Here is an 11,273-nt window from a genome sequence, read left to right on the forward strand (position 1 = left end):
AGTACAACCCAGCACAGTGCAACCCAGCACAGTACAACCCAGCACAGTGCAACCCAGCACAGTGCAACCCAGCACAGTGCAACCCAGCACAGTACAACCCAGCACAGTGCAACCCAGCACAGTACAACCCAGCACAGTGCAACCCAGCACAGTACAACCCAGCACAGTGCAACCCAGCACAGTGCAACCCAGCACAGTACAACCCAGCACAGTACAACCCAGCACAGTACAACCCAGCACAGTACAACCCAGCACAGTACAACCCAGCACAGTGCAACCCAGCACAGTGCAACCCAGCACAGTACAACCCAGCGGTTCTGGGCACCCGAGGGGGTCATCTAGCCTTACCTCTCGCCAGCTCCTCAGTGTCATGACGTGGGCTGACTGGTACAGAAAGAGAAGAGATGGACTAGATTAGACCACACACACACACACACACATACACACACACACACACACAGAGACATTAACACAAACCTTGGTTCCAAGTATGACGATTTGTCCAGCGTAGCTGCAGACTGACTGATAGCAGGCCTTCTCTCCGACCAGAGCCTAGGACACAGACACACACAGACACACACACAGACACACACACAGACACACAGACCGACACACAGACAATCAGACAGACAGACATACAGACAGACAGACACACAGACAGACAGACCGACACACAGACAGACACACAGACAGACAGACACACAGACAGACACACAGACCGACACACAGACAGACACACAGACAGACACACAGACCGACACACAGACCGACACACAGACAGACACACAGACAGACACACAGACCGACACACAGACAGACAGACAGACAGACAGACCGACACACAGACAGACAGACAGACCGACACACAGACAGACCGACACACAGACAGACAGACAGACACAGACACACAGACACACACAGTTAATCTGGACACACGTGTTGTTGTGGCAGCAGAACGGACTCTGGTCAGTCAACAACGACTCGGCCTGGAGTAGGACGCATCACGTGGAGGAGACAGGTGGGTGGAATCACCGGTGACCCCCTGCTCCGTAATTAAACAGGTTCCCCAGAAGAGAGAGTCTCTACTAAGGCAGTCTGGTTCTGGCCCGGTAACTAGGACACAGGTTCTGATTGCTTGGTACAGATTGAGGTGTTTTCTAGGTAGTAGAGACTGATTCTTCGGGGGGAGAAATCATCTTGTGCAACCTTCCTCTAAACCTACTCCTTTCCTGTTTAATCCCACTCCACAGCCTTTGACCCCTGACAAGACACCTTTCAAAAGCCCTTAGTGACCACTAAAGCATGACCTTTAACCTCTAACCGCTCACCTGTGTGACGTTGACCAGTTCTAAGTGATGCCGTCCCATCTCCAAAGCACTCTAAGCCCAATAACCCCTACCTGACCTCTCCCAATATTCACTAGCCTGCACTGTTCCTTTCTCAACCCTACCCATCTACCCAACGCAAACCTCTCTACCGTCACCTCTGACCCTGACCCCTCACCCCGCTGACCCTCACCAGTGCCTGGCTGACGTTTCCCCCCGTGGCCAGCGATTTAAAATGGCTGCTGTTGTAGACCAGCTGCACCTCAGCCATGTCGATGGTCTCCAGCTCCTCCTGGCTGGGTCGGTCCACCACGCGGAGCTTCTCCCCACTGTCCACCGCCACCAGGGTACGACTGTCAATCCACTGCCGGGGGGGGGGGGGGTCAAAAGGGAGTACCAGAGAGGGTAGTGAATCAAAATTATAATTTATTGCATGCAAGGCAACCCCCCTACTGCAATTAATCTGCGACCCTGACTTCAAACCCCTTGTCAGGGAGTAGAAGATTAAAGTTGTGTTAAGTGGAAGGACCGGAAAGGTCCGAGGTTAGAAACACAGGTCAAAGGTCGGGAACATGTCAGAGGAGACGCCAAGTCACACTCACACTCAGACTGATGATGTCACAGTCGAGCTGCAGCTGTCTCTGTTTGATGACATGGATGGTTCCGCTGTCATCTTTCTTAACCTGGAAACAACCAACAAGACCTCTAAGCAACATTCAGAAATGACAAAGTGCATTTGCACATACCAAGAGCTGCACTAATTAGAATGGTGCTGCTAATAGAAAACATAATACACATGATTTAAGCTGAAGGAAGCGTTATCATTATGTTAGGTGTGGTGTTTCGTTAACAGTTTGTGGGTGGCTAGATGTGGTGAGCGAAGCCCAGTTAGGATCTAGAAGACCGGTTGCTGAGTGTTATAATGTTATGGGAGTTATGGGAACCAGGAAGTAAACAGGAAGTGATTAGACTACCAGCAGGAAGTGAACAGTGACTCCTCTGCAGAAGGCCAGGACGGGGTTGACAGCCTTCTGAACGGGAACAAACTGCCAGGCCAGCTGGGGGATACTGCTGGGGTCCGCCTGAAACAACACCAGGACTTTACCATCTGACACCGCTTCAGCGCACCCAGGAGGAATCACAACAAGGGCACTACATAGGAAGGGTTTTGGGAGGGTTTTGGGAGGGTTTTGGGGAACCTTTGTGACAGATAATGAAGTCAAGGACAACTTTATGAGCAGAATAATGTAATAACACAATCATGCAAAGTGGTTCTCCCTTTACCAAAGGACACAAACATCTCCAGATAAATAATTATTTTTTTCCTTTTTCTCCAATTTTATCTCAATTAATGGTTAGGTCTCTCTCATATTTTGAGTATAAGATCAAGGTAATAAACAAAACGTACATTGTTTTATAGCTTTTCTTACGTCTATTAACCAAGGGTTCCAACAATTCTGTAAGTAAAGGGGTGCCAGTGCGCTACGACTAAACAATAACAGTGCCAGGATACAGCTCTTGGCCCTGGATACAGCTCTTGGCCCTGGATACAGCTCTTGGCCCTGGATACAGCTCAGTTGGAATATATCGTTTGTCATATGATTCCACAGCTCTTAGCCCTGGGCTCAAGTCCACTACGGCCTTCACAACAACAACCTTGCTAAATCACCTCTCTGCCTGCTCTGTTATTGTGTGTGTGTGTGTGTGTGTGTGTGTGTGTGTGTGTGTGCACGCATCACTGAGGTGCTCGGTTGAAGACTGATGTCCTTTCATCATTTCAGCACCAGCTGAACCTTCATACAACGAAGAGATTGAACCACGACGGAAAGTTTATCATATCAAGTAACAAGGGAAGGACTCGGTGTCAACAGCTATTGTCAGACGACCCCAACGTCAACCACCTCCTGATCGGTTTACCGCGACCCGGCAGAGGAACGACCATTCAACCAGACCGGTTACGAGTGAGACATTCAATGAAGGCTCAGAGCGGCGTTCACAAATACTTCATGGCCAATTGTCAGCCATGTTCTGCCAGCGTTGCTCAGTAACACAAATCCCATTAAAACAGAAGCTGGGAAGAGGTCACTGGGGAGGTGGGGGGGGGGGGGGGGTCAGAAAAGGACAAAACAAGAGAGAGAAATGTATTGATGAGAAAAGAGAAAGGTACCCAGGAGAGAGAGAGAGTGGGAGAGAGAGAGAGAGAGTGGGAGAGAGAGAGAGTGGGAGGAAAAGAGAGGAGGGGATCAGCAGTACTTTGCCATAGGGAAATGTCATCCACACTTTGAGGGAGGGCTTCAGTCCAATCACCAGAATCTGAAACAAACAAACACGTGTCAGAATGAAATCCCCAAAGACGCTTTGTGACATTGAAGGGCAAGATGAAGTGAATCGCAGATCCAGCAGAACAATGACATCGTTTTCTTTCAATCTCTCATCTGTGCCGACAATGTCACGACCTATCCATTAATGCAGCGACTACTGAGGGTGAAAAACACGCAACAGAATAGTCAGTGTGGGGACTTCCTTTAACGTAAAAATTACCTGAATATTGGTGTGGTTTATGGTATGCTTGGTGGGTAAGGACAGAATTGGGTTATAGGGTACAGGAATAGGGTATAGGCTATAGTATGGAAACAGGGTGTAGGCTATAGTTTAAGGGAGGCCATGGCCAGTAGGGAGTACTGTGTGATGGGGTGTAGGGTATAAGGTGTAGTGTATATACCTTGGTTAGGGAGGCCATGGCCAGTAGGGAGTACTGTGTGATGGGGTGGTCCTTCAGGTCCGGGGGGGTGTGCAGGGGCTCCACATTGCAAACCTCCCCCTTAGAGCCACTGAACAGACAGCGGGAATCACATGTACGCATTCCCATCACCCTCCTACAAACAGAGGAGAGAGGAGGAACAGAGAGGAGGAACAGAGAGGAGGAACAGAGAGGAGGAGAGAGACGGGAGAGACGGGAGATGGGAGAAAGATAGGTGGAGAGAGAAATGGGAGACAGAGTGAGAGATGGGGGAAGGAGAGAGAGATGAAGAGAGATTAAACTATAAATATGGAGAAACAAACCAGGAGTGATTAACACACTTCAATATCTAAGTAGGATGATTCCTTTTCCCCCTGAAGCACTCGGATAAACATCCAATAAATCCATCTCTCTATAGGCCCCAATCAAACCCATTACACTATAAATGGACTAGTGTGCCATTTGGGACTCAGTGAAGCCAGAACACTGAACACTTCTGTCTTAAATCCTATGAGTGACATCTTTGTCAAATAATGGCGCTAAAAACAGAGGTTAATCCCTGTTTTACAGTAACAACTCAATACACACACAAACACACACAAACTGCGCCTGTCTCAGTATAATGCCTTATTAAAATAACACAGAGGTGACTTCAGTGCAGAAATAATAGAATATAAAAGGAACAAGAGCATCTGGTGGTTGAACAGAGAACTGGACGGAATGAGTTATATTTCCATCCGACCAGCTACACACCCAGTTAAACAAGGGTATTCCAATCTGACACTCCAAGCCAGTTCCACTCCATGTCATTTTCATTTCAACCCTCTAATCAGGGACTCATGTAGACTTAGGACACCAGGTGGGAGACATTAATGACGCGGTAGAACAGACAACCAGCAGACCTGGGACATCAGGTTATCTTGACCTGGTGATGCTCTGCCAGGCCTGTACTGCAGTCCTCTTCAGTTCCTCCCTGTTTTGGGGGCCTAATTGACTTCAGTCTCCTTTTCAGCATGTAAAATGCATGTTCAACTGGATTCAGATCTGGTGTTTGACTCGGCCAGTCAAGGATTGTCTCATCTGTCCACAATACTTGTTTCCAGAACTCTTGGGGCACAGTTCATCCAATATGTATGAAAATGTCCTCAAATTAAAGCGGACAGTCTGCACCTCAACCTCATAGTCATTGTATCCTTTCAAATTCAACCAAAAGAACAAAATAAATGCTCACTGTCCAGTGAATTATGGTGCTCACTGTCCAATGAATTATGGTGCTCACTGTACATGGGAACACACTGGGTTGTGGGTTCAATCTGTTCTACATAAAACAGCAATTAGTAGCAGAATGAAACACTTCTCTGTACCATCCAAGTCAGCGATAGAGGTTATATGTTAACCAGGACTCATTTTATCCACCCTTCTAGTGGTTCTCACACCACTCTGAGGGAACTCCAGCTGTTTTCGTTTATTTGATCTGCAGAGCCAGAAAACCTTATTTAACTGGTCAATTAATCATCAAGGCCTTTGAAAGATGAATCAGACAAGCTAGCTCAGAGCAACAACGACAATCTAAAGGGGACCCTCAAAGAGGAGGTTTGAGAATCATTGTTATGAACCTCCCTGTCAACCACTACTACTGGAGGTACAGCTTGGTTTACAGGTCAACACTGCCCCCTATCAGTCACTGCAGGTACCACAGCCACCACAGCCCATTTCTCACTAGCATGGTATGTTGCCTTCCTGCCCTTAACTACCTCAGGATTATCCACAAAACCCAGTCTCGTGAAATTTAACTGATCGCTGATTCCATTCCGGCTAATTTGGCCCACATTGCGTTCGGATCTTCGGAGGTGTGGCTCCGGCAGTTCAGACAATCTCACCTGAAAGCCAGCTCAAACACGGAGCCGCCACTGTCGTTGCACACCGCCAGCGTGGGGTCATCAGTGAACTAGAGGAGACAAGGAAAAAAACAGGTTCACTGCTTCAGCTGGAAGGCAGGCAGAAAAACCCTGTGAGAATTTGACAGAAATTACTTGATAATAATGTATAGAAAACAACTGCCACTATTTGACGTTATACATTATCCAGTAAACAATCACCCAAACTAGCCACCTCAAATAATTCAATAATATAACAAGCGGTCGTGAAATTGGAGTTCCCATGTACCTTGACATGCAAGATGGCACTTCCGGGCGGGTTGGCGTCTGTTATGGTCCTCAGAAGTTTCCCATTGGCCAGGTCCCACATGGTGATCTGTCCCTTGGCAAAGCCGCAGAGCAGGCGGGTGCAGTCGTGGTTGATGCTAAGGGCGGACACCGCTCCATACTCCGCCCCCGTCGCTGTGCTCCCCAGGCACAACCGGAGTGCCTGGTTGAGATCTGAAATGGACCGCATTACCCGTCAGGCAATGCACTGTGGAAATGAGCACTATGAGAGAGTCCAGTCTTTACTCTGCTACCAACTCAGCAGTAACGCCGGGAAATTCAGTCTTCTTAAAAGATGGACGTTAGGCAAAACACTTTCCGCTCACATTTCTTTGCAAGCATGAATAAACATGCGCCACACCGTAAAACACTACAGACAATGACAAATATCTGAGCCAATCAGATGAACCACACTCAGCCAAGCAACCTCATTAAAACACAACTTCCAAGAATGAAATGAAGACCGTGCAGCCAGTATGAGGACGTGCTGAGCAACACCAAGATCTGACAGCGAGACAGAGAGAGAGAGAGACAGAGAGAAAGAGAGAGTGCTGTTGGAAGACTGTACCTTTTCCTGTCCAATTTGGGGTTAGCCCGGACAGACAGAGACAACAACCAGCTCAGAAAATAATCTACAATTCTTCAGCTGAATTCATATTTTACAACAACAGGGTTTAGTTAGTTACAACCTTGTCCTTCGCCTCATAACGCACACAGTCAAGTCAATTATTATAAAACAGAAGTGATTATTGATTGTACTATTACCAAACACTTACCAAACACCAAAGCCAAGCCATGAGATGTCCCCACCACGATGACTCCAGATACGGTCTACAAACAGAGAAGACAATTAACTAAAGAAAGTGTTTAAAAAGATCAATAATTAATTATTAATATTGTTACTATTAATACAGCACTACTACTACAGTATAACACCAGGTGGGTACTTAGGGGTGGGTACTTAGGGGTGGGTACTTAGGGGTGGGTACTTAGGGGTGGGTACTTAGGGGTGGGTACTTAGGGGTGGGTACTTAGGGGTGGGTACTTAGGGGTGGGTACTTAGGGGTGGGTACTTAGGGGTGGGTACTTACCACTGCAGTTGGTAGTCCAGCATCTACTTTGTCCTACAGAACAGGAAAGCAATCAGTAACATTTAGCCGAGTATTGCATGACATCATTTAGAAGAAAAAAAATTGTGTGTTTGTGTATGTGCGTGAGAGTCCCTCACAGCGGCTGAGACTATCTGGGCAGAGATGCCTTTCAGGATGCTGTGTCGGAGTACAGAACCATGGATTGCTGTGTGCAGCTCCAATGTCTTCCTCTTCCTACACACAAAAACACATGCATGCACACAGGATGAGACAGTCAAGCGTCAATCTCAGGTGGGACAGCAAACGTCAGAGTTGACAGACCTTCTAATGGCTATTACACTGAGTTTTAGGCATAGAATTACTGTAAGAGGTTAAAGGTAATGTTTAGGATTAGGGAAAATAGTATTCTTCATGGGAATAGATGTGGGTCACAGTTTCACAAGTACAATAAAACAGATGTGTGTGTTCAATACCGTTTGAGGTGTGTTCGGTCTCCGCTGTCAGAGCTGGCCAGTGAAGACGTCTCACAGGAATGGGCATCGATGCTCTCTGTGTTCATCAGGCTTGTGTCTTCCAGGATGAAGGGCTCCTCCTCTTCCTCAGGCTGAACATTTCAGAAACACGCGTTAGAAGCACCCTAGCTGTGGGGTGACACCGGGCTACTTGACAAGTGCTAATGGGGGGGGGGGGTTCACAAGGAGAGTCAAATGGAATTGGTAGCGTACCAACCAACCTCATTCAAGATGCTCTCCAGAGTAGGAGGGGTGTCCACTTGCGGGATGTCAAACTCTTTATCGTCGATCTGAAAAAGAGCAATAGGGTTTCGGAGTACTTCGGTCGGAGTTGCAAAAACATATCTTGACCGTAGAGTCCATTGTATATCAGTTGGTGGAGCACGGCGGTTGAAACGCCAGTGGGTTCGATATCCACGAGTATATGTGCACACTGCTGTAAGTGGTTCCAGATAGGAGCGTCTGCTAAACTCTGCAAATGCAGCGACAGTAGAAGTTCTAGATATGAACAAGCTAATATGTATGTCTTTTTTATAAACCAACGCAAAGTAAAAAAACAACGCATTTGACAACCAAAAGAAGAATACTGTTAGCTACCTAAAGGATCAATTGTATAACAAACGATCGTACACAGTACATCTATTTTTGCTAGGTTAATAGCTAACACCTCTCGAGGGCTGTCAACACAAGAACAAATTGCAGCTTAAACCGGGTAGTGCGATGTTCTTACCGTATCTATTTCCATTAAATTGAGCTGGGATGACGCAGAAACCAAACTGCGGGTGTCCGGTGATTCTGACATTGAAACACTCCAAATACATCAATCTACACAACGAAATAATTCATGATAAGCTCGCTACATCTCTCCGTCATGTTGTACCGGAAGAATATTGTGTCACGTGTTACGTATTAACTCCAGGGGTGTATTCCATGTTCGTAACCGTAGGAACGTTTTTTTTTTTTTTCGGAGATTACAACAAATATGTACCGACTCTATACGGCTTGCATGCAAACTACACTAAAAATACAATGGTTGTGCAGTTTTAAAACAAGTTATTGACTTCAGAATATGTTTTTGAGTGTGGTGGTGGGTGGATGATTTGGAGAAATGTAATTGCAACGATTCACCAGTAGAGGGGGTCCATAATACAGGCTTCTAAGCCCTGCTGCCTCAACGTGACATCATGTTGCTGAAATAATCAAAATTAGCTCAAGTGCTGCAATGCCTAGTGTTAAGTGTGAGAAACATTTTTCTACGATCCCTCCTAAAAATGTTTGGTTTGAACAAAACCTTTGATGTTCCGTGTTCCCTGTAATACAAAAAATATTGTCATCTTGAAGAGTTTAACAATGAAACACTAATTGCGTTGGAATGTGACACTCTTGCGAGTACTATTATTGAAGGCATTTGACAGGCTAATAATGTTGCATTTTACATATCTACATATCAGCTTTGTACTAAGTATGCTATTATGTATTTCCAAAACACTGATTTCCAAAACGTTTTGACAGGAAAAGGCTTTAGTTTAAACTCCTCACAAGGCTGTCACAGAGATAAGTCATGAACATAGATACAAAACCAGATTTGTTAGTCAATCAGGAGTGTGATTCTAAAACGCTGGGCTGGTAGCCCACAGTTATACTGATACACCTCGGTTGCTGATGATCCTAGACACAGGCTGGATTTTGCGCTTTATATTCACAGGCCCAGCTTTTGGCTTCTTAGTGTTCTTATTGTTACTGCTCACATTAGTCTTTTGCAAACTGGACACAGTCTCAGGCTTCAGAACTGACTCTATCGGATTCTGTGGATCCATCATAGAAGTCTGGGGCTTTAGCTGTGTAGACACATTTGATAGACTCATCTGTGTCTGAATAGGCTCCAGGCCTGTTTGTGTTTGCATGCACCTTTGTTCTGGAGGCGGCAGCAACACGCCAACCTTGGTGGGCTTCTGGAAGCACCAGCCACAGAGCCAGCTGAATGCGACAGCCAGAGTCAAGGTGATGACAAGGGTGCAGAAAATAAAGACTACAAGAAAGCCACTGACGCTCCACATGTCGTGGAATCCCTCATCAGACAGCTTGGAGAAAAGCCTCTCATAGAGGTAAGACCAGTCCTTGGAGAGGTTTTCTTTTACCATGGTTGCCATCTTTGGTTTTGCTCTGGTGTCTTCATTCACCTGTAGTGTAGGGTTACTGAGGTTAATGTAAATTATCTAATACCCATAGCAATGTGGGAGATAGCATTCTATTAAACATAAATTACACTTACCCCTTAACCACAAATTAGTCCAAAGCTTCTGGACAACTAACGTCACATCACTGATGTACATTTTAAATCCACTTAATCTGTACGCATTCAAAAAGAAGAAAATATTGTTACAAAGCCTTTTAATCTTTTAATCCTTATCATTTCCATCTAGAAAATGGATAACAAGCTAGTTACAGTAATAGCTTGCATTATAACTTCAAATGATCTTTGGAAACAGAGGACCCAACTAATTAGACAATATAGCTACCTACTACAACTGTCAAGTTGCAATGTTTGTGTGAGGTAGTGAAACTTTTAATCATAAAGTTCCGATTTCGTGAGACCGTTAACTAGCGACTTTTACTAACTCACCAGAACAGTTCGGAGGACGTTGGCAAAGTAACTATTTGTCTTAATTTGAAAGGGAGGGTCGACGAGCCAGTTGTACATTCTTAGCAACCATGGTAACACCATCATCAGCATTCGCCACGCGTTACAAACTCCTTTTGCAAGCCAAGTTACTAAGAACAGGGCTAGATGGAGTGTATTTTCCTCGGAATCAGACTTATTCGCTGTTTTTGGAGTTACTTCAGTCTTTAGGATATGGTACAGGCTTGAAGTAGATGCGTAAATAAGACGAGAGTAAGTTGAGGTGTAACACCCCTGTTAGACCACTCCTGATCAACAGCAATGTGGAGAGTGAATTATTAAAAACGCCTCAGTCTTATACACAACACAGATATGTGCACCGTAGCCAGTCAGAGTTACAGTAGGACAATATGCTAATTTGCCATCTCATTCACTGAACTGTTTGTTTAGCGCAACTTTAGATAATTGCAAAAGCATTCGCAGCAGCCACAATATTCCTCTGAATGGTTTACTGAAAACATGTTAATACCGCGGGAGGGCTCTTGCGTTTAGGAAAATACCTGTCCTAATATGAATTAAGCTAACCATGACAGGTAAGAATCCAAGCAATCCCAATCAATGCACATTAATTTAATTTACCATACTGTAAGAAAATGTGTCTAACTCCTGTAGCTAGTTAGTTAACTGGTAGCGAACTTAATGGCACATGCATAGGCTAATATGCGGTGGCCAGCTTGTTTGCTGGCATAAAATGCTATACAGACTGTATTTGCTTAATTAT

At 45.5% G+C, this 11,273-nt stretch overlaps 1 protein-coding gene and 1 long non-coding RNA gene across 8 annotated transcripts in view; both read right to left on the reverse strand.

The window, feature by feature from the left end:
- Positions 1-8,761, reverse strand: part of vps8 (VPS8 subunit of CORVET complex) — a 43,201-nt gene extending 34,440 nt beyond the window's left edge. For 4 of the 7 annotated variants that reach the window (XM_034289669.1, XM_034289667.1, XM_034289664.1 and 1 more), the window contains exons 1-16: positions 8,603-8,761; positions 8,094-8,162; positions 7,834-7,964; positions 7,498-7,594; positions 7,361-7,393; positions 7,046-7,100; positions 6,838-6,843; positions 6,232-6,443; positions 5,946-6,013; positions 4,048-4,201; positions 3,579-3,638; positions 2,300-2,407; positions 1,928-2,008; positions 1,519-1,689; positions 478-552; positions 349-384 (exon numbers count right to left, since the gene is read on the reverse strand). In XM_034289669.1, the coding sequence (XP_034145560.1) occupies positions 349-384; positions 478-552; positions 1,519-1,689; positions 1,928-2,008; positions 2,300-2,407; positions 3,579-3,638; positions 4,048-4,201; positions 5,946-6,013; positions 6,232-6,443; positions 6,838-6,843; positions 7,046-7,100; positions 7,361-7,393; positions 7,498-7,594; positions 7,834-7,964; positions 8,094-8,162; positions 8,603-8,674 (1,428 nt within the window). In that variant the 5' untranslated portion in view covers positions 8,675-8,761. The remainder of the gene's footprint in view (positions 1-348; positions 385-477; positions 553-1,518; positions 1,690-1,927; positions 2,009-2,299; positions 2,408-3,578; positions 3,639-4,047; positions 4,202-5,945; positions 6,014-6,231; positions 6,444-6,837; positions 6,844-7,045; positions 7,101-7,360; positions 7,394-7,497; positions 7,595-7,833; positions 7,965-8,093; positions 8,163-8,602) is intronic. The other 3 variants (XM_034289670.1, XM_034289665.1, XM_034289666.1) reach the window with 2 other exon arrangements.
- A 648-nt stretch (positions 8,762-9,409) lies between these two features.
- Positions 9,410-10,866, reverse strand: LOC109614916. The gene is made up of 3 exons (XR_002195912.2): positions 10,496-10,866; positions 10,145-10,221; positions 9,410-10,052 (listed from the first exon to the last, which is right to left on the reverse strand). It is a non-coding gene; the product is annotated as an uncharacterized LOC109614916 (long non-coding RNA).
- Positions 10,867-11,273: the final 407 nt, after the last annotated feature.

Source organism: Esox lucius, chromosome 22, assembly GCF_011004845.1.
Source record: "Esox lucius isolate fEsoLuc1 chromosome 22, fEsoLuc1.pri, whole genome shotgun sequence".
NCBI classification, from domain to species: Eukaryota; Metazoa; Chordata; class Actinopteri; order Esociformes; family Esocidae; genus Esox; species Esox lucius.